Source organism: Corvus cornix, chromosome 3, assembly GCF_000738735.6.
Source record: "Corvus cornix cornix isolate S_Up_H32 chromosome 3, ASM73873v5, whole genome shotgun sequence".
Taxonomy (NCBI): Eukaryota; Metazoa; Chordata; class Aves; order Passeriformes; family Corvidae; genus Corvus; species Corvus cornix.
This window is the reverse complement of record NC_047056.1, coordinates 113,354,776-113,377,207: the sequence shown is the minus strand read 5'-3', so window position 1 is coordinate 113,377,207 and position 22,432 is coordinate 113,354,776. Positions and strand designations below refer to the sequence as shown.

Here is a 22,432-nt window from a genome sequence, read left to right as displayed (position 1 = left end):
GTGCAATTCCCTTTTGAGGATAAAGAGCAAGTTTGAAGAAGTCTGATGATAGAAAAGATGAAGTGGCTAAATGTGCTCCCCAGTGACATGTTCAAAAGCACAATTTAGGAGCAGTAATTTGGAGACTGAGGAGAGCTGAGTAGAATTGGTGCAGTGAGACTACAAGAGCTATGGAAAAAGCAAGAACAAACCACTCTGATATGCAACAACTGACAGATATAGGAGGAGAGGACAGGAACCTTGGCTGGAAGGGACACCTGGAGGGCTGCAGTCCAGTGTCTCAATGCCAGCACAAGATCAGGTCAGTCTGGCTTGTGCCTTGCAAATGCCTGGATCCATCTACGGTTTCAGCAGCACGAGGCAGAGCAGAATAAACTTTACTTGTTCTACTCCCCATAATTTAACCTAGTAAAGGTTTTGCTTTATTCATGATGAAAGAGCACTGAACTTGTACTAAACTGGCATCCACTGAGGAGTGAAGAGTCACGGGAAGCAAAATGAGCAGGTGTGTCTTGTGTGTGGCTGAAAGCAGAACAACAACACAGGACAGAAAGGACTCTTTACCTTGAAGTGAAGAAGCAACACAGCTCCTCCTGACATAGTTTTGACATTGTAATAGAGTGATTGATTAATCCAAAATAGCTGGAACTATCCCATAAATAATGTGAGCAAGTGTGTCATGGCTAGACAGGAAAGGTTAAGAGCTTCCCACATGTTCATTTTACCGTTTTGCATTTGACTTTGGTACAGGGGAGAAAACTCCAGTTGACAAAGCTTTACAGTACAGGAGCATAAAGAGTTGGGCAGCTCCATGGGCTGGTGAGAACAGGGACTGCCATTTCCAGGGCAAGGAGGTATCTAAATACCATTGCAGTGGCATTTTTTTTGAAGAGCAAAGAACTCTAAAAAATGTCCAGTCCCTTTAATGCCACAAACACTGCAGCACTTTCCTCTCTTATAAATTAAAGCACAGGCTCTCAAAATGTTTGCTCAAGGAGGGTCCCATGCCAGGTACGACACAGGACTGAGCTGTGTGGCAAAGATCCTCTCTAATATCACACCTTTGGGCAACTTTGCAGACCACATAGTGAGATTTGCAGAATCCAAGGGGTTCACGGATCCTGCTGGGATCTATGGATTAAAGACAGCAGAGAGAAGCATGGCTCCTCTCAGGTTAAGGTCTCACTCAGGTCCATCTCCAGTTAGCACATCTGGTTCTGAGAGGACACAGCTGGGGAGGACCTCAGATGCGACAGAGCTGTGCTCAGATTCCTCAGGCAGTCAGTCCTTCCTGTCACCTTACCTGGGAACTGATGACAATGTCAGTTCTCTGTCACCCCATGTTATGTTGATAACACACATTTGAATTTCAGAGGTGTTTGGACATCATGGTAATGGACTCCTAATCTCTAATGGTACAACTATGAGTACTATAGAGATAAGGACTTTCCAGTGGCAGCCACATTCCTCCTCACATTTCTGACTTATTTCCACAACTCTCTGCAGGACACCTAGTTTGTAGAGGAGATCAATTACTTGCCCAAGTCCATTTGCTCAGACCAATCCTTGCTCTAAGGGGTGTTCAGTCACCTCACTGACAAGATTGATTTGATTTAAATCCAAGTGTTTGCTCCGATTCCACTGGGCCATCAGGGGTCAAATCTGACATCCTTTCTCACTGAGTTTGAGCCACTTTAGTGCCGACATTCTGGAGGTGCTTGGGGAATTCCAGGTTGTGACCTGCAATTTGGCTGTTCATTCCCAGGGTCTGCTATCAGCAGACAAGGCTGCGAGATCCCAGGGGAAGGCTGATTCCTGCCGCTCTGAAGAACCTCTTAAGCCTTTGTTCAATCACCTCATTTTGCTACTTGTTCCTCTCTCAACTTCCTTTTCTTTGGGGGGGAGAGGGTTGGGAGAAAGCAAATGCGAGGCAATTCTGTCTGTACCTGGATTTCCAAAATTTGCTGCATCTGTTCAAAATCTATTACTGCACCAATTGTTGCAGTCAGCAATTGCACTATGGAATGGGACAGAAATTGACTTTCACACTGATCCCTCTGAGGGCATCTGTTGCCTCTCTACAGCAGATCCTGAACTCCACGTTCTTGCAGAACAATGCACACATTGTCTATTCCTTTCCTCTCCTCTCCAAAAAATAACAAATCATAGGAAGTGCTGGACAAACTGCTTTAATCTCACTAGGTCAATTAGGAAACTCCCTTTTCCAATCGTATTTCCCCCTCTCAATCAAGCCTTCCCTGAACCCAGAACATTCCTCACTTGTTTCTTTGTGCATCAAAGTTACTAAACGGCTTTTGAGAAAACTCCGACTGCTTCGCATCACTAACAGTGACTCATTCCCACCTTTCCAACTGCTAATTTTTATTATTTATTTATTCCATTTACACAAGTCATGTCACCCTAACTGAATATCCAAATTAGTCTAAAAACTTGGGGAAATACAACTTTTGTAGTAGGGCACAGAAAGGAGAGTCTCGATCTCCGGATTCTGTTCTAGACTCTGTTTTGATTTCTCTGCTGTTCCAATCCCGTGCCCAGCTGCACTGCCCTTTTATTTATTTAACTTTTAAATGGGAACAATTATGCCACGCAGGCAACTAACAAGGGCTGCTAAGTGCCATTTTTCTTTGCATTAGTCTGTGCTCTGAAGAACAGCCTGAGAAGATGGTGGTTAAACAGGACCTGCTGGGCTCCACGCACTCCATCTCAGTTACCCATTTATCTCATCTTGCATGAAGAAGCCAGAAAGATGACAGATATGTGACCTCACTTGTGCTGAGCAGTTGCAGCAATACTTTACTGAAGCTTAGAATAAATTATCTAGAAAAACCAATCAATAAATCCATAAAATGTCTTCCGTCTACTGAGCCAAAGGACGTTATTTTGATAAAGAGAATTTTTAAGTGAACAAAGCCTATTTATGATATCAGATGATGCTGTTCATTTGTACCCATCCCCTCCCTCCTTCCAATACACCATTTCAGGCAGAGCACTCCAACTGCAACCCAAGAAGAGGCAGACTAAGTGCTGACAGGCCACAGAACTCACCTCTGGACCAGAGGCAGTGGGAGGAAATTGAGGGTAGACGTCATATCCAGCCCACAGTCCAGCATGATGGTGGTGGATTTGAACTTGAGCACGTTGCATGGCAAGGTTGGATGTCCTGACAGGCAGTACTGGAAGAAGAATGAGGAAGAGTTACTCAGGACCTTTACCAGCATGACCCTTCCCTGTGTGCTGGGCACTGGTGAAGCTGCACCTTGAATCCTGTGTCCAGTTCTGGGCCCCTCACTGCAAGAGAGACCTGGAGGGGCTGGAGCATGTCCAGGGAAGGGAATGGAGATGGGGAAGGCGCTGGAGCAGCAGGAGCGGCTGAGGGAGCTGGGAAAGGGGCTCAGCCTGGAGCAAAGGAGGCTCAGGGGGGACCTTGTGGCTCTGCACAACTCCCTGACAGGAGGGGGCAGCCGGGGGGGGGTCAAGGTTTGCTCCCAGGGAACAAGGGACAGGGTGAGAGAAAATGGCCACAAGCTGTACCAGGGGAGGACACGTTGGATATTAGGAACAATTTCTTAAAAGAAAGGGTGGTCAGGCCTTGGAAGGGGCTGCCCAGGGAGGTTTGGAGTCCCCATTCCTGGAGGTGTCCAAGGAACGCCTGAATGTGGGACTCAGTGCTCTGGGCTGGTGACAAGGTCACGATGGGTCACAGATTGTACTTGATGATCTTGGAGGTCTTTTGCAACCCAAATGGTTCTGTGATTCTGTGACAGAGTGAAAGCACACTTAACCCCACAAATTGCCTTTCCCCCTCGTTTTTAAACACAGTTCCTCACACACCAAAATAAAACATGATCTGTGCCCCACAGCTGTGTGTGTTCATTGAGATTTCCCCAGGTCAGGGTGTTAAGGGGCACATTTTCTTCACACAGTTTTTCTGATCCCAAGGGTTCAGTGAAGGTAAAATTCTTTTCTCTGATTTAGGACATGTGGGATCTCTTTTTTTCTTGCAATCACCTCTTTCTCCCAAAAACCCAGGACATCAGCTTCTTCCAAACTCAGTCCTACTGGCAAAACTTGGCTAGAAAATTTGAAAACAACTTGGGGTGGACAGGGAGGCAGAGAAGCCCTGCAGGAAGACAAGTTTTATTTTGGTAAGAAACCTGCCCAAACAACTCCTGCACAGGTGCAGCAGCTCTGAGGCAAGTTCTCACCTGCTTTTTGTCCTGCTAAACACAAACAGGAAGCAGGAGGGACTTGGCAACCCCACCTGAATGGAAGGGTTTGTGTATCCAAATCCCAAAGGCTTTGCAAGCTTAATGAGCCGGTGAGCAGGTGATGTAGGGGGCACTTGAGCATCATTGAGATGCAGCCACCTCCTGTCTGGAGGGACAAACATTTAACAAGGCACGGGAGCTTTGAGTAAGAAGAGCACAGAAAGGTCGGCTTTAAAATGTGGGATTAGAGACAAATGTCTGAGTAGAGCTCGGCCACCTCCGAGGGAGGGTTCCTCGGCTCTGAGGAGGGATTTTGCAACTCCAGTCTCCCATGTCTGGACATCTGGCAGCACAGCCATGCTCAGGTGGTCAAATTTGAGCTTTTAAATTCAAGTTTTAGTCAATTAGGATGAAAAATCCCACTTGTTTGGCCGTGCACTGCACTAAAAACAGACTCAGTCTTTTTCTAAGTCATTTATCCCTTAAGCTTGGGTTCTATACTTCCCTCTACCAAGAGGAAAAAAAGGAGATGAATCATTTAATTTTCTACCTCTGCTCACAATATGTGAACACAGGACTGCACCTGTCTGCATTAACAGACCTCAAGGAGTGTATTTACATACATTCCTCAAAAACCTGCTTTAAACTATATTTAAATAGTAAAATCTACTAAGCCCCAAATATTAAATTTAAAATATCACAGAGGGTTTTGTTTTAAACTCACAAAGCCTTAATTATTAAGGAGTTACATCACATTTTGCCTTTCTTTTAGTAAAGTTTAAAAAAATATGTAAAGCCAAGCTGGTGAAGGAGTGAGGAATTCAGTTGGTTTATTCACAAATGTAACACACTCATGTGAAATTAAGTTCTCACCAGACCAGAACTTTGACAAATGAAGCTATAAATTGAAGTAAATAGAAAGAAATGAAGGGAAAAATAAGTTCTATTTTTGTAGCTTTTAAACTATTGGTAATTAAAAAAGGCAATGAAATATCACCACTTTTATCAGCAAAACGTTTTCTTGCCTTTTTTAATAATCATGAGTAGGATCATGACCTTGACATCTACGAGCTAACTGGAAAATCTTCTGTTTTTCCTTCTTTAGAAGCAGCTAAAATCATCTCTCTCTGTGGCTGCCATGCTGTGGTAAATGCATTCCTGGGAGTCAACGGATTCTTTCTACCAGGTTCAAACAAAGTGATAGAAAAATAAAAAAAGCAGTTCTAAATTTCTATACAGCTGTTTGCACAGGTGACATTGCTGGGCCTGCACTTCTGCTAGAATTTTAGATTAGGAATCCAGGAATGGGAGTGTTTGCACTATGTGTGTCTCTAAACATTATACATATGATCATTTCCACACAGTTTATACTTATTCCTGCTTAAAACAGATCCAGAGATTCCAGTCATGTTCCTGATTGAACTAAAATGCAAGATTTTTGCTGCAGGATTTGCTTGCTTCCAACTTTAGCCCTTATGGCTAAAGGCTGGTGCAGCCAACACACAAAGCTGCCTCATCTCCTAACTCCAAAAGTCACGTAAAAAAGACACAAAACACACAAAAGACATAAATATGCCCAGCCCAGCTCACAGCTTTCCTGGCAGGATTTGCAAACTGGATGAAAGTTTGACAGTGGGGCACAAAGGGCCCAAGGTGAGGGGCTGATTCCAGATGCTCAGGGCCTGGGAGAGGCAGGTTCTCCACAGACATCCCATTCCCAGTGAGCATCTCATGGATGGCCTAGTGACAGAGGAGAGAGATGGTGGCTCAGACTCGCAGCTCCAAAATATTCAGAGTTGTGCAGGTTAAAGGCAGAGCTTGGAATTCCAAGTGAAGCCAACAAATCCTGCAGTGCATTCCTCCAGTATTAATATCACATGCCATCTTAAAATCTGGGGGGAATACTAGCACCGAGATTTGCCTGAGTAAAAGCACCATTTGAATTTGTGGGAGTCTGACGTTTTCACCAGATTCTGAATCAGGTCTGGACTCCAAATTCCACAATGGTTTGGGCTGGAAGGGACCTTAAAGCTCATCTCTTCCCAACCCCTCTGCCCTGGACAGTGAACATTCCTCTAGTCCCTCACCTCTACCCTGTTCTTCCAAATTCAACCCAAATCTATGAGAAAAGAGGATGAAAAGCATCTGACTCCTCTCCCCATAACCCCAAGATTCAGACACATCTCCAGAAAAATATAAGGTGAACAAACTGATCTTATAATTCTCAGCCCCTAAATTTATACACAGATCTAAAAATGCTGTGATACAGACTCCAGTCAGTTTGTATTTCCCCTCCCTACCCCTTTCCTCTCTCCGTCCCTATGCAAGACTCTAAACATTATAAGAGCTCTGCATTCCTGCTGGGGTCTTTATTTAAATATTTCCCAGTTTGCTTTTCCCCCCTGAATTCTATCAGCCGCAACAATCACGCTAAGAAGTGCTTGACTTTGCAGTGTTTGTCACACTGGTAATATTCATCCTCACACAGATCCTTATCACACAGGTAAGATTAAGCAGGATCAAGCTCCTTGAACACCTGCCTCTGGAATTAATTGTACACACTTCCATGGAGAGTGATTTCCTAGAAGTCCTAGAACAGCCCAGAATCCACATTTCATTCTATGAAGATTTGTTATAACACACTGCTCAGTCTCAAAACCAAGAGACAATCTTAGATTGAATAATGCTGTCACTTCAGATTAAATAAATCAAATGTTATGCTCAGGTATGTTGAACACTGCTTGGGTTTTCACCTCCAGACTGAGAACTGCAGCACATTATGTGAAACAGAAATTCTTCCTGGGAAAAAAAGTGATGCCTGAATCCAAGGTCTCCAGAAGAGTTAAACAGTTCAAGAGGGAGATCTAGAGAGGAGACCAATATCATGGGTCATGTACTTCCTGACAGAAGACTGTAATATCAGAACCAAAATCCCTGTCAGAAGCAAGGGGCATCCTTGGCAAAGCTGTTCCAGGTTGAATTTTTTTTATTAGTATCTGCCTGTATTATCACACTGCGGACGGAAAACGTCTTTATTTCAAACCACGGGGACTTATTCACGTTCCTAGCGGAGCCCAGCAGAAGCCACACGTGCAGCGGCCAAGCTCCACGCCAGACTCATGTTTAAGATTAGGAAGGCTGAGAAACATTTTCTCCTCCGCCTCCCGAATCCTACTGAGGTTTGATCCCATTCAACACTTCAAACCTGGGCAACGGCCCCCCTCCCTTATCTCCCCACTCAGGGCCGACCCCCGCCTTCCCCCCCACCTCAAGGCCGACCCCCGCCACTCCCTCAGCCCCTCCCCGCCCCAGTATCACCCCCTTATCCCTCAGTCCCCCCCCAGCTCCCTCAGGATCACGCCCCCACCTTTTCCCTGAGGCCCCCCTCCCGGCGCCTCAGTTTCCCCTCACGCCTGGCGAAGCTGAGACTGCGCAGCCCGGAGGCGACCCCGGGAGCCCCCCCGCCGCCGGGGGAAGGCCGAGCCCCCTCCCCGCCCTCATGGCCCCCGCCCCAGGCACTCACCAGCTTCATCGCGTCCCCCGGTTCTATTTACCGGGACAACCCTGCCCCCCTTCCTGCCCGCCCCGCCGCGCGCCCGGGGCATCATGGGCATTGTAGTCCCGCCGCCCCTCCGCCCTAGATAACGTCATGGCCGCCCGAGGCATGACGGGAGTTGTAGTCCGCCCCGAGCTCGGCCCCGCCGCCCCATTGGCGCGCCACGCGCCCGCGGCACGCTGGGAGTTGTAGTCCCAGCGCCGCGGGTCTCCCCGTCACCCTGGGGAGGGGGGAACTACAAGTCCCAGGGTCTCACAGCTGCAGCAGGTGGGGGCTCGGATGTTGATATCAACATGGCGCTTGTCAGACAGACAAAGACAGTCGGTCTGGTGTGATTGAGCCAAAAAAAAAAAAAACCAAAAAAAAAAAAAAAAGAGAGGGAGCGGGCGAGGAGGAGGGAGCGGCAGGAGGAGCACCGGGCGGGGAGGGGGCCGTGTCCTCGGGGGGCGTGGGGGGGCTGAGGGATTTCCTCCCCCCTATTGTTCTCGTCCCTCCGCGCCCCCCGTTAATCCCCCCTCAATCTGGGGCGGGGCGGGCGGGGGGACCCCCCCAGTCCCGCCGGTCCATGGTGAGGCGGAGGCGCCGGCAGCACCCAGAGGTGAGTGTCGAGGGGGGATACGGGGGGGGAGCGGCGGTGGCGAGGGGAGGGGGCGGGCGGGTGGGTGGGCTGGAGGGAGGGAGGGCAGCGGGAAGGGGTCCCCCCTCCGCCGGCACCGCCGGGAGTCGCGCCGAGCCGGAGAGCGGGATGTGCGTGAGGGGGGCTGCCGGGGGCGGGCAGGGGTGGGCAGGGGCAGCCCCTCAGCACGGGCGGCAGAGTTGGAGCCGCGGCTTTGGGGGGCTCCGCGGGTGCCCCCGAAGCGGGGGAGGAGGAGGAGGAAGGTGTCCCCGGGAGGCTGCAGCGGGAGGGCAGGGCACCTTTGGGGTTCGCTGTTCCTGCCATTTGTATATTTATTCCGATTCCTCCCATCTCCCGGGTGTGGGGGCACGGAGTGGCGGCCGCGGAGCCCCCTCAGCCTGGGTGGGTGCTGCGGTTTGGGGGTGTTCGGCTGTTGTTCGCCGCGGAGTTTTGGGGTGGGCTGGTGCGATCCCCGGCGCTCCCTGTCCCGGGGACCCCCGGGGACGGCAGGGGAAGGAGGGAGGCTCTGACCTGCGGGGATGGAGCCGGGCACGAAGCCCTCTCGCTCTGCCGGGGAGTTCTGCCCTGGCTGGGGCTGTGCGAGGGCTTCGGGGGCTCCTTTTTGGGAGCTTTGTGCCGGTGGAGGTCTGGGAACGGGGGTCGGGGTGCTCCAAAGCCCGCTGGCTCCCAGGGCTGTGAGATCTGTGGCGGCTCCCGGGGCTTTGGGAGGTTTTTGGGGAGGGCAAAGGCGTGAAACCCGAAGGGTGTCTGGTTGCTGGAGAGTTTAACATGGGAACGGGTGGGGGAGGAGGAGGACCCGGAGGGAAGTCATTCCCAAAACGTGCGAGGAGAGCTTGGGTGGGGTGTCAGACGCTTGTGTATTTTGTACTTCTGGGGAAGAGGTGGGCAACGGGGATGGGGGGGGGGGGTAAATGCTTTTGTATCCCGTGCCCGGGATGTGTTTGGGGCAGAACGGTGTGTTAGACCGCAGGAGCGGTCGGGGGAAGCGGCAGGGAATTCTGCTGAAGTGTTTGCCTCGGCTTCGGGGTTAAAACAAAACAGGAGGCGAGTATATTTAGGTGCAGAATACACACCCGAGCCAGACCCCGCCGAGTTGTTCGACCTCAGTTTTGTCTGATGGGTTCTTTTCTTTCTTCCCCCCCCCCTCCCCCCTAGTTGTTGGAGTGTGTCTTGGTATGTTTGCAGAGCACTTCTTCGGAAGCATTTTGTTCTTTGCGATAGGTCTGGAAAAGCCTTGGTTGGACGTGCTGTTTTTTCCCCAGTTCCTTCGTGTTAGGGACAAAAAAAAAAAAAAAAAAAAAAAAAAAAAAGCTCTTTTTGGGGGTGGGGAAGGAAGAAGGAAGAGGAAATGAAGGTTTAAGCATGTATGTGGAGTCGAGTCCTGTCTCAATTTGTTGAAGTAACACTGGGAGTGTGATTCGGTGGCTTTTAAGTACAAAACGTTTATGAACAAAAACTGGGGAGATTTAAACTTTGTAGGGAGGAAAGTGTTAAAACTGATGGCCAGGGAACGCGGAGCTGGGAGACGCTACCTACGTCCCCCTGCTTCAAACTAGTGGGGATGAAGGGAAGGAAAAAGGAAAACACTGGGGAAAAATACCCCTGTAATTTGCATGAATGATGCCACGTAAAATACCGGAGCGAGGAATTGTGCTCTGCAGACGATTTGTGGGCTGGCGAAAGCCTGAAGTGCCTGCTCGGGTCCCGTGATATGACTCGCTCATTTCTGCAGGGCTCATCAGGTACAGGCTCTGCTTCCTTCCTGGGATGGTGCAGCTGGCATTTGATTTCCTCTATGGATGGGAGAGGAGGAGTCCTGTGCAGTTTTTTTTCCCCGAGATGATTGCATTTTCTTTGGCCTTGCTGTACCCTGCCTCATTAGTAGGAACTGCATCTATATTTATTTACCATTATACCGTGTCCCTTGGGAAGTGGGGTGTAGTTCGGAGTAGGTATATATGGATTTATCACTCCTAACAATTTTTTTTCCTCCCGTCATGCTAGGACCAAATCTGTCAACAGCAAAGAACAAAGTTAATTTATTTCTGTGTTTTGCATCTCCCTTTTTAGCATTTCTTTTCCAAATTGCTAAGAAAATATCTCTGAGGTGGAGAGAGGGGAGAAGGAAGAAAGGGATGGGAAATGTTGTTTGTGCAGGGATGCATTTGTTATCTGCATGTCTGGGGAGCACCGGGCTCGGGAAGGGGCAGGGTTTGTTTCTGCATGTGAAAACTGGGCTTTGGGAATGTTCTCTTCCCTTATGTGAAGATTATTCTTTAGCCCTGCGACAGCCACAACTTTTTCTGTCTGGTTGACAGAATTATCAGACGAGCCTGGGCAGGAGGCTGGGAACAAGGAACTTGTGTTTTGCTCCGTGCTGCCTGTTCTTCCTCCCCTCGTTCCCTTAGCACCAGTGCAAGCACCAGAACAGGCATCAGCATTTTTACTCCTGTGTCATCCCACTGTTCCGAGCAGAGCAGGTCTAGACGACATTGTGGTATGCAGGCTGCCAGATGGGTTACAGGAATGCTACCCTAGGTGAAACGGCAGGATTTTTAAGGAGGGGTAAGGAAATCTGGGAGAAAATCCTGTGTGGATGAGGCCTGGTTATCTCTAGAACTGCTTTACTGAGTGGTCTCAAGCAATCCCCTGGGTTTGTTGACCTTTCTGGACAACGTGCATCTCTCTAGCATAATTCTCTCTGATAATTCCACAGAGTTGGTAGCTGCTGTCAGCTGCAGGAAGCTTATTTTTAAGGCAGTGTCTGTGTGGGTCTTACTGGTCTCTTACAAAGGGATATTAAAAGTTCATGGCTGTGCAGTGTTTTGAAAACTAAATTATTATGAAGTGTTTACTTTATAGTGATAATCCATAGGTTCATGGGAGTGTTTGGTATGTTTTTTCATTGCTGTCTGGATTTGGGAAAACAGTGGAGCTCTGACATTCATTTTTAAAACTAATTTACTTTTTAATAAAATGCATTTTTATTAAGTGTGACTGTTAGGAATTGTTCTCTCGTTAACTTTTGGGACTGCTCTTTTTGTGTTGTGTGTCAGTGGGGCAGGGGTGAAATTTGGGTCTTTGGCTGGGGAATTAGGAGAATTAATGAAACTGAACCATGAGAAAGGAGGAAGCTGTACTGTTCCTTATACCAGGGGATCTGGGAAGATGCTTGGTTGTATATGTTAAAAAACAAATGAATTTTCAGGAAGTAACAGCACATTTTAATCTAAAGAAAGCAACTTGTGCTTCACAATGATTTCTGTGCAGAGCTTTTAAGGATGTTACGGAATGACAGGCTATGGTATTGGCATCTGTAGCAAATCTTTTTAATCTTCAAAGTTTAGAATTTGAAATCAAAATATTGTCAGCTTAAGAATCTTACTGCAAAAAAAAAGGATGCCTTTGTTCCTCCTGCCGATAACTTCATGCAGCTTTGATTCTAAAGTCCCCGAAGTTGATTTCACGTTATACTGATTTTAACAAAATGGGGATTGGATTCTGCATACATGTCCTTGCGGGATTGGTCTTTAATTATACCTATGCTGATAATATGATCTTGTGGGTTATCAATGCAATGAGACCAATACTGTGATTACAACGGGGTTTTTAGGACATAATGAGGAGAATTTGATTCTTTTTTTGGAGGGGGGTCTAACGCACAACCCTAAAGCTGGTTTTATTTGTAAGATTAGTAATAAACTGTATTTTAGCATTCTAATATTCATGTATTGACTACAGCTCCCTTCTGACTTGTATTAAGTTAGGATAGTTGGGTAGCAAAGTGTCCTAAGAGTTTGTATTTGAACACTCACTCATGCAAATGGGTTGTGTGGTAGCTGTGAATGCAATTCCCAGGGTAAATGCTAAAGATAAGTGTTTTGACAAATGCTTTTAATTTGGGGAACAATATGAGCAAGAATGACAGGATATGAAAAGAAAGTGCTATTTTTCGTCTCGCAGGTGGCAAACCAAAGTGTAGAGGGATCAACTTGCCCGGGTTCCTACAGGGAGTCTGCGGCAGAACTCGAAATCAGTCTGTGATCTCAAGGGTTTGTCAGGGCTTTAATCAGTTTTTCTTCCTCCCCTCATTAATTGGCTAACTTTGACATTTTGAAAATAAGATCTAGAGATTATTTCTCTTTTCTCCAGTTTCAGACTTTATCACCTGAAGTTTTTTTTTTTCTCATTTTCAGTCAAGCCTTGAAAACACAAGGTTGGAAAACTTGATCTGAGCAGCACCTCCCTGACATATGATACTATCTCGAAACAGCCCCTGACAAGTGAACCCTCTCATTGAAATCATGTGAGGAATTTTATTACTCAACTCTGAAGATCTTCTGGGGGAAAGGAGGTTGCAAACTATTAACTATGTGGTCTTCATTGCAAGTTGGCAGATAAAATGTTCTTACGTATTTGAGGTTGTCATGTGATCCACAGCCAGAAGTAGAGAATCAGCTTTGTAGTCACTGACCAACTGAAAATTTCATCTTGTCACTGTGAGAAACACATTTATTTCTGTGTTGTGCCTGCAGATTTCAAGTGAATATATCTTTTTCTTTAAACATGCTCTTGGTTATATTCTTCCCCTCTGGACTGTGCGCTCACACAGCGTTAGCCTGGGTCATATGAGCACGTGGAGAAGCTTTTATCCTTGATAACCTTACAATATCTGTTGGGTTTGGGAAGCTCCTGTTCTTTGCTGTTGCACTTGGGTTTAGCAGCAGCTTGGGGTTGGTGCAGGCTTCCTGTGTGACACTGCTGAGTGCAGGGCTCATGTCACAATCCTGGAGCTGCTGCTGTGACAATTACGGCGTCGTAAAGCCCAACCTAATCAGGGCTGATCGATTTATGGCCATAGCTCGCGTGGTGGCCGGTGCAGTGCAGCTCCAATGGCTCCCACCTGATTGTTCTGGCCGAGCCACTGCCCTCCTTTCACTGTTCCATGACACAACAATACTTTGTACCTCTGTTTGTAAATCTCCAGAACTGCTTGACAGAGGTGTTGGTATTTTACAAATGGAGAAACAGAGGCACAAGGGCCGAGTGACTCATGTAAGGTCACGGACTGAGGCAGTGGCACTTCAACTCGGGTGTCTTCCCCATCTGTTGCACTTTCCATCCGTGATATATTGGTATACAGTAACCCTATAAGGAATTTATTGGCTGGCCATCTAATGTGCACATTAAGAATACTTAAGTCCAGAGATTTTTTTTTTTTTTTGATGGTGGGAGGATTTCCCACTGACTTCTGTGGCTCGACACTTCTCATCCTTATTTATTCAGTTAATTTTCTTGCTTTTAAATCCATTATATTCTACCCCCCATCAGACCAAAAGCAAACTTTCTCTCAAGACTGTGAGATGCCCCTCCCAAGACTGTGAGGGATGCCCTTCTTTCTTGCACTGCTTTTCTTCTGCTTCATTTAATAGGATTTTTTTTGGTGTTGGACTTCAGATCTATCTCAGGAATGCACAGGCATGTTTGTCATTTGTTTTGCTTCAGCCCCATGTTAATGCAGACACCAGCATTGAACAAGTACTGTTTTGATGTGCTTTATTAAGAATGAAAAGAAATAGTCTATAACTGGTTATTCTCCCTGTGTGGAGATTTCCCTTTCCCAGTTCTAAATCAAAGCTGCAGGCAGAGTCTGAAGTTAAAGTCTGCTCTTAAAACTGGGAACTGCCGTAGTGCTCCTGACAGAGTGTGCTCTGCTTTATCTTTCCTGTGCAGCCAACCAGGAGCTGTGGAAGGTCAGTTCACTTTTTGCTACAGAATTCCACTCTGAACGTTCACTTCATCATTTCATCTTGGTTTCAGTGCAATTACCAGCCTGAAACTTAGTACCAAGCCCTTCCATCAGGTTGTACATGAGTACACCTAAATCACGTCTGTAATATGGCTTGACAAAGATCCCACTTCGTGTGTGTCCATGGAATGCTGGCAGGTAGTGCTTCCAGTCTCTGTTTGCCCAATGGGTGGAGTGTTGCTTCCAGGAAAGAGCTTCTTCCAGCCTGAGGAAACAAATTTTGACACCTGCTTCATGCATAGAGGTGGCCTTTTTTTTATTCTCCATATGTACAAGATGTATTTTTAAGCTGTATTAAATTTACATGAATCCCATTCACTGCTGTGGTGGTAGATGAGATCTTAATGTTGGGTTAAGGAACGAATTTACAAGCCAGGCATAAAAATTATATTAATTATGTTTGGGTCTGCCCCCAGCTGAATCCTGCTTGTCCTGAGTTCCTGGTATCAGTCTTCTCCCCCCTTCTGAACTTAGTGTTTAAGAAGTCTTTTTTTCTTTTCACTTCCTTAGAATTTTTAAGTTCAGCAGCAGGATAACTACCACTGAAACAATAGTGTAGGCTACTCTTTCAGGGCCTTGTGAACAGCCAGTTTTGTTCTTCTGATAAGCCCTTGCCCTATCAATTGGGAAGTGCAGCATATAGTCATTTCCTGCATTTTGAGCTGCCCGTTTCTTCTGAGCTCTGAGGCAAGCACTGAATCTGCTTTTTGTTCTTACCATGGCACTGTAGTACTGATGGCAGCAGAAAGCAGTTAGTTAGTTCATCAAATACAAGCGCTGTTCCTGCTTGGATATTTATTCTGACCTTTACTTTGGACGGTTTCTCTGCCATGATCAGATTCTCTGATTACAATGTCAGCTTTTACCACAAATCTCTTTGTGATTTAACTGGCAGGGTTTGGGGGTTTGAGCAACTGGGTGTGCAGCAGCTCTGACATGGAAGTGGTGCTTGAGTGTTGGAAAGTTCTTCCTGGCAATGAAATTTCCTTTCTAGGCTCTGCCATAGGTTTTACTTTATGATGCAGGGCAAGCTTTTTGACTTGGCTGGCTGGTAGTGAGTGCTGCTGCTCTTGGGAGTAGAAACCTGGATGTCAGAGGTGTAGTTATCCAGAATGAGAACTAGGTATTTAAGCTAATACTGATTTTTCATGCCCCAGGTGGGAGGGGTAAGTAGCTGATCAGAGTTTTCCCCACTAAATTGTATCACACGTGATTTCCAGACATCTTAGTTGGTCGTTCCCTGTTTGTATTTCGTGGGAGTTCCAGCTGTTTAGTGATAAGTCTGAAAAAGAGGGAACTTGCTGAACTTGAAACTTATTCCTCCTTCTTTAATTTCCTGGTCCACAGAAGTTGAGTGATGTTAACATATTGGAGATTCATAAAATTTAAGGCGAGAACAGATAATTAAATTGCCTTCCCTGATATGTTTTATATGCTTTGTATCACAGGCCTTTAAATTTTAATCATTTACTCTGAAACTGAGACCAGTAAATGATGTTTGGCTAAAAACAATTTGAAAGCTTTCCAGCCCTGAGTGTCCATCACTGGTAATTTCAGGCTCATCACTTCTCTTGGTAGTTGTAAGTGGCTGATTTCTAATTTGAATTAGTCTAAGTTCTGCCGCTGGTTCTTGTTAGGATTTTTCTGACAAGATTAGAGCCCTTTAGTATCCAGGACTTTCTTGCCATGAAGGTACTTACACTCTGTAATCAAGTTACTTGATAGATAAGGAAACAGAGTTGAGCTTTTAAGTCTCACTCTGAGGCATTTTCTCCAGCACTCAGATCATCCGGTGATTCTTCATGCTCTCCGTTTATTTTTAACATTGTGGAGACCAAAAACGGTGCTTGTTGCAGCCTGTGTCTGATCCATACCAAATTCTGAGGTGCCTTTAGCCCTTTTTGCTGCACAGCCATTGAAAAGGTTCCCAGGAGCCCTTTTGCACAGGGAAATCCTGTTCATGAGCCTCACTGCCCCAGTACTGACATTCTTTACTCAAGTAAAGTCTGCCATTTAGTAGTTACAGTCTGCATTTTTTAGATTATAAATTAGCCTTTGTATTCTGATGGGTTTGGCTTTCCTGAGTTAACTTAAGGCAGGTTTTCAGCCTCTTTTCTCCTGCTGTCCTTTCCTCCTAATAATGTCCCGTTGTGCTACAGCCCTGGTGTCACTCAGATTTTTATCTGCAGTGATAAAAATGTTGAACTGCATCAGACCTTAAATTTAGTGACAAAAAAAAATTAGCATGATGCAATCCCAGGAAGTAGATTAAGAACTGGCTGACTGACAGCTCTTGAATACGGAGCAGCCGATGTGGGTTTCCACCAGAACCAGAGTACGCTCTGTGCATGTGCTTGACTCTGCTCAACTCCATTTGTAATCTCAAAAGGGCAAAGTTAGTCCTTTATCAAGACTTCTGCCATTAAAATGTGCTGACTGGCATTACCGGTGTCCTTGTTCTTGTAATTCTTTACTGGGAAAACACGGAGTTTTCTTTTCCTGTTCTTTGCCTGGATGGATAACTAGCTTACAGATTTGCAGATTTGCTCCATTCCCTTGCTGAGCATTGGCAAAATAGGAACACCCACCTGGCCTGGGGTGAAAGGCCTCTTTGGTGCGTGGGTTTTAGGCTGATTTAAATGTTTCTCTGCTAATGGATTTGCTGGGAATCATCTTTTATTGCTGGTGAATTAGAAGGTGCTTCATGTGACAAAGGTGTGTTGCCCCAGTCTACAGGGGACTGTTCCCACTACTCTCAGTGGTTTTCCCTTCTACCAGAAAGCTACTGGGGTTTAAATTTTATTAATGGTACTGTATTTGTTTTTTATACTTGAGCCTTGCACTTTTGTTGTTAAGAGAAACATCCCAAGGCTTTTTGTTTCTGGATGTCCTCAGGTGTAAAATGACAGCGCTCTTGGGGTGGTTGTGGCACATGTGCTGCCAGATCCCTTCGCATTGTGGAAGTGATGAACTTCCAACCAAGCAGCTACTCCTGAAGACACTCATGAATTACCCTTCAGTTCATGGGCCTTATTCTCATAAATACTGGTGTCACTCCTCTGTCATACTCAAGTAAATTCTGATTTATTCATAGCACTGTGCCTTCTTGCTTTTTGTTAAAAATGCAGCTGCCTTCGCTTGCTGGCTGTTCCCTTGAATTTCCCTTTTCCTGTCCCAAACTGATTTAGCTTTTACTCCCTTGGTGTTGCAGCTGTAATCAGCAGTGCACAGGAATGTTGTCTTCTGCAGGAGAGGCAGTATTTTTGCCATTGGTTTTTAGGATCCTGGATAATATGGGATCTTGAAACTAAGCCTCATTTAAATACTACTGACAGGAAAAAGTGAAATGCGTGGTGCTTTGGGTTGGTTTTTTTTTTCCAGGTGGGTGTTTTTAAGGATTTGCTCCTTGAGAAAGTCCCTATTTTGAAACCTGCAAATTCCAGGCAGATAATGGCAGAGAGGTCAGGAGAGTATCTAAAGTTTGGGATGTCTGCTTCCTTTCTGGCTATCAGGTGGGAAGCTGGCCACAGCAATAGGCTTTGAGGAGAGATTGGGAAGGGGGGAAAAAAGGGGAGAGCACTGAGGCCCAGGATCTTGGAGGCTGGGAACCACTGTGGAAGCAGCTGTGCCATTTGTACTTCTGCTATCTGAGGTGTGGAAGTCAAAGGCAAGTGATAGGGACCCAAAGCTGTGGAGTTTTGGTGAACATGGATATTTCGTTTCATGGCAGCCTCTGAGCTCAGCCAGCAGCTCTCCTGCCTCCTGGTTAAATCAGGATCTGATTTTCCTGTTCCTCTGCTGTCTTCTTGCAGGAGTTGTTTATTGACTGAAATTGTTTCCATATGGCTGCAATGTAGAGCTTGATTACATTAAACGTGGTGCTTTCCTGTGGCATTGCAGTGCTATGGGAAGATCATCCCTCTCTCGGTCCCCTTCCAACCTCCCCTTCCTCCATAAAACCTTGGCTTGGAACATGGAACTTTTTCAGGTATTATCTTCTTTCCCCTCTGAGGCTTGTTAAACTGGGATCCAGATCTTTTTTGGGTTGTATTTGATTGCTTAGGTGGGTTACCTTGGCGTACAAATGACTCATAAAATAGTTAAAATGAAGATTAAAGTGGCTGCAGTTAGAGGGCGTTGCTGGAGCTGGGCCTCCAGGGTGTTAAACACTGAACAAGCAGAAAAGAGTCTCTGCTTCCAAAGAGGTTTGGGATGGTCCATTTGGATTGTATTTGTTGACACTAATGATCAGTTTAAATGCTGCTCCAGGAAGGTGTTAAAATTCCTGCACTCTGGATGCTAGAAGGCCAGATTCCCTGCTTATCTGGAGCCTGGAGGCTGTGTGCAGTTTGTGGGAAACAGATCTGTTTAATGGCAAATGGATGCATCTGTATCTTTGATAAGAATAAAAGCTGATTGTTGGCTAAGTTGGCTGATAAAACCAGCCATGAAGCATCTCTACCTTCTCTTTGTAATTACACCTAAACTTGGGTTTATAACCTGAATTCAAAATCTGGTTTCTTGTTAAAAAAAGTTTTCTGTTTAAATAGGTTAAAATACATAAATGCCTTTTTCTAAAGCCTAAGCCTTTTGCTGTAATGCCTCTGTTTCTTGTAATGGACTCCAACAGTACCTGGGGTGTACCATATAAATACTGTATTTCTACTGCCAGTATCTCAAATCAAGTCAAACCAATGGAGTGGAGGCTGTCACTCTTGGCTGAGCACATGGAACCAGAGTCTGATGAAGCAGTAAACCTGTTTTTTGACAAAAGTAGCCTCTTCTGCATGTGCATAGAGAATATTTCCTTTATTTCTGTGTATTCAGATAGTTCATATCACAGCCTATTTAATTCAAAACTGAGAAACCATTTGGGAGCTGTAAATGCCGAAATACTTGTTTTCCTCCCCTAACATAAGGTGGAAAAAAGAACAATGAAGGAGGAGATTCACTAATACTGAAATCTTTCCGTGGAGGACACAGCAAGGTTCAATTCATTTAATAAAGAGAATTCATTTGTTTTCACTAAAGCATTTTAAGATGCAAACCATGTTTTTGTAACCCTTTTATGCGTCCTGCACCTATGATGTATCATTCAAGATTAATAAAACTGTAATACACAAAAGCTGGCATTTTAAAATGGTTTTATAAACAGTCTGGGTAATAACCCAGGGTAGAAACCAGAATGCAGGTATGCTGCTCTTCAGGCCCTTGCCTGACTAGAGGATGAAGCTCCAGGTTGGTTTTTTTTTAATTTTAATGGAAAATGAAAGCTTTAAGGGAATATTTAAGCCCCGACCACGGGGTATCCAGTCATGTTCAGGGTGGTCACTCTGAGGTGTCTGTGGCTCAGGGAAAGGCTCGATGAATGTCCCTCAACAAATGTCCCTCCTAATTTAGAGGTGTCTGACTCGTGAGCAGGCAGGTGAAAGGGAGATGGTGACCATGGAGTTGTCATGGCCATCTCCTCTGCTTGTCCTTAAAGGAATTCCTGCTGTCCAGTGCTTGGAGCAAAGGATGTGGACACCTTTTCCGAATTGGGATATTGCAAGTCTTAAAATTGTGGGAGCTGCCTCCCTTCAGCCCGCACTGAGGCACCACACTTAGGGAGGGTGGATTTAAAACCTGTCATTCTGCTTTGTGTTTCACGATTGCTATTTGTCCAGCATTTCCAATACCGGGAAGAACTTCCTCATGGAAAGGGCTGTCAGACATTGGAGGGGGCTGCCCAGGGAGGTTTGGAGTCCCCAGCCCTGGAGGTGTCCAAGGAACACCTGGAGGTGGCACTCAGAGCACTGGGCTGATGAAAAGGTGGGGATCAGTCACAGGCTGGACTCCATGGTCTCAGAGGTCTTTTCCAACCCAAGTGATTCTGGGATTTTTTTGTTTTTTGTGGATCCTTTGATGGATGGCTTGTACATATTGTGAGGAAAATTCTCACAAAAGGCTGGGGATCCTGCAGCTGGATCCCTGCAGATCCTGATTTATCTGGAAGACCTCTCTACTCCCTCCCTATTTTGTAAAACACTGTGGGAAAGATAGGCTGGAGAAACCTTAGTTTTCTTCTGTCCCTCACACAACCTACTGTGGCTACGTGGGAGCAGAAATTAAGACAAGGACATTTAATTTTAAGTGTTGTCATCTTCACAGAAAGTCACAATTTATCTTTCCTTCTCCCTGTCACAGAGCTTGTCTGTGCTACTTCTCACACATCAGAGCTGCTTTCTGATTCTTACCCATTGCATGACCAACTAAAACAAAAATAAAACTTCACTCCTTTGAGCCCCTCCAGAGCTGCCTTCAAGGAGCAGCTTTACACTAAGGAAGTTTAGTTGGTTTGCCAGTTACTTTTCAGTGATTTCTAGAACTGCTGAAACACAGTGAGTTGGTGAAGATTCTCTGGTGTATTATGTGTGAGCTCGGATATTTGAATATGAAATAGACGAGTGCTAAATATCTGCAATTTCCATTAAATTTTGATATCTTTAAGGGATGAGTCCTTAAAACAAGCTCTTACTGACGTTAGAGGTGGTTGGATTGCTCTCTGTTGGCTCTCACAAGAACTGAACTGGAACTATATTGTGGATATTTTGTTTTTAATTAGCAGATCACTGAGTTCTAGGTCCTTTCATATTTAAGAATAATTAATTATCCATTGTTTTTGCTTCTGACAGACTTCTACTGTCAGCCTTCCAGAGGAGACATTGGCCCTCCCTCTAGTTATTTGACAAAACAATTTACTGTGAGCAGCCTTTCCCCCACCCCTCATGGCGGAAATTTGCCTCTGGTGTCCTCCTGGGTGCTGCTTCCCAGCTCTGGTTTATGCTGTCCATCTCCTCCAGGTAAAACCTGCACAGGGATGGGATTGAAACACTTAAACTCCCCTTGCCCACTCCTGAGACTGTGCTGGTCTTCTAGTGAGCAGCGTGTGTTAAATGTCTTGCAAATCGCTGGATGAAGAGGATGATCCTTCAGTTTTCTTCTAATGAGAATGACTTCTCAGAAGGCTGCAGGCTTGGGGCCATGCTGCCATTGCAGTATTATCAGTACATTTTGCCTGCAAATGTGATTTCTTTTTTCTTTAATATTGAAGGGAGGGGTTATGACTTCTGAGCTATAATTGTGTGGAGACATTACTTGGGCAGACCTCCTAAACTCTCCTGCATTAATTTGGATGTGCTGGATACGAGCTCTGTGCTCTTACAGCTGCTGAGGAGAGTCTTGGACCATGACTGGTGTTCGCAGAAAGAGAAATTGCAAATGACGTGTTTTGATGCTGCACCTCGAGTTTCTCTTGCTTGTTTTCCCTGCTACTGTTGATGGTCTTTCTTTTGTATCTGTTCCCGTGCCATTTGCAGTCACAGTTCCCAGTTCTAAACTTTGCTCAAACCCAGTTTTGACTAACTTTTCGGTTTTGGCCTTAACCACCAAGCAAAAGATTTAGCAACGTTCTCTGAGGTTTCAGAAACTACCCTGCTGGGCCATCCCTACCCCACGGCTCTGAGACTGCTGGGCTTCGTAGGAAGATGTATTTTTGTAGTCCAGTCATTACCCCAGCACCAACCTAAATCCAGGTGGATCATCATGTTCCTGCACAGTTATTTTTGGAGCAATTGGACTGGAAAGTTGCACTTCAAGGGGGGGTTAGACTGGACAAGCTTGGGAGGTGCCGTCCAACCTCTCCAGTTCTGTGGTATGTGCAAAGGGAAATTAAACTGATAATTTTCATGGAGATGCATCCTTGTGCTTTTCATTCTGTCCCCAGTTCTCTCTCTCACCTTACTTTTGGAAAGTGGAGCTTTTAAAGTGTTTTACTATGGTTCTTAAAGACATGCAACTCTTACTGGGTTGAACACTGGCTGGCACAAGGGAGAGTTAGAAGGCAATTGTTTAATTGGCATTTTACATGGTAGGCTTTGTAATTGGAGATTCAGTGAGGCTTCTGCTTTGCTGCTCTTTTTCTGCAGGGCAGCAGTGGTGCAAAAATAAGGGGGTATGTCCTGAAAGCGTTGCCTGGAGCTGGCTCTCATCTGCACCACCACAGAGCTATGCAGGTTTGTGCCTCTGCTTTTGGGCAGTTATAAAGTAATGTTTATGCAAGAATTGCAAAACTCAGCATAGAGACTGAGTTCAGTTAAAATCAGGTGTAAGAAATATGCTGTTGTGGTCAGATCAGAAGCTTGCTTTATCTCTGGCAC

General features: G+C 45.7%; 2 protein-coding genes across 11 annotated transcripts in view; one reads left to right on the top strand and one right to left on the bottom strand.

The window, feature by feature from the left end:
- The window catches only part of INTS9 (integrator complex subunit 9), a 61,807-nt gene extending 52,701 nt beyond the window's left edge, over positions 1-9,106 (bottom strand). Inside the window, exons 1-2 of one of the 2 annotated variants that reach the window (XM_039568196.1) lie at positions 8,936-9,106; positions 3,070-3,197 (exon numbers count right to left, since the gene is read on the bottom strand). In XM_039568196.1, the coding sequence (XP_039424130.1) occupies positions 3,070-3,134 (65 nt within the window). In that variant the 5' untranslated portion in view covers positions 3,135-3,197; positions 8,936-9,106. Of the gene's footprint in view, positions 1-3,069; positions 3,198-7,755; positions 7,834-8,935 lie in introns of those variants that run through there. The other variant, XM_039568195.1, reaches the window with a different exon arrangement.
- The window catches only part of HMBOX1 (homeobox containing 1), a 108,691-nt gene continuing 94,534 nt past the window's right edge, over positions 8,276-22,432 (top strand). For 4 of the 9 annotated variants that reach the window (XM_039568202.1, XM_039568199.1, XM_039568201.1 and 1 more), the window contains exon 1: positions 8,279-8,386. The gene's annotated coding sequence lies outside the window, so the exon portion shown is untranslated. Of the gene's footprint in view, positions 8,387-12,621; positions 12,732-22,432 lie in introns of all 9 variants that reach the window. The other 5 variants (XM_039568203.1, XM_039568200.1, XM_039568206.1 and 2 more) reach the window with 3 other exon arrangements.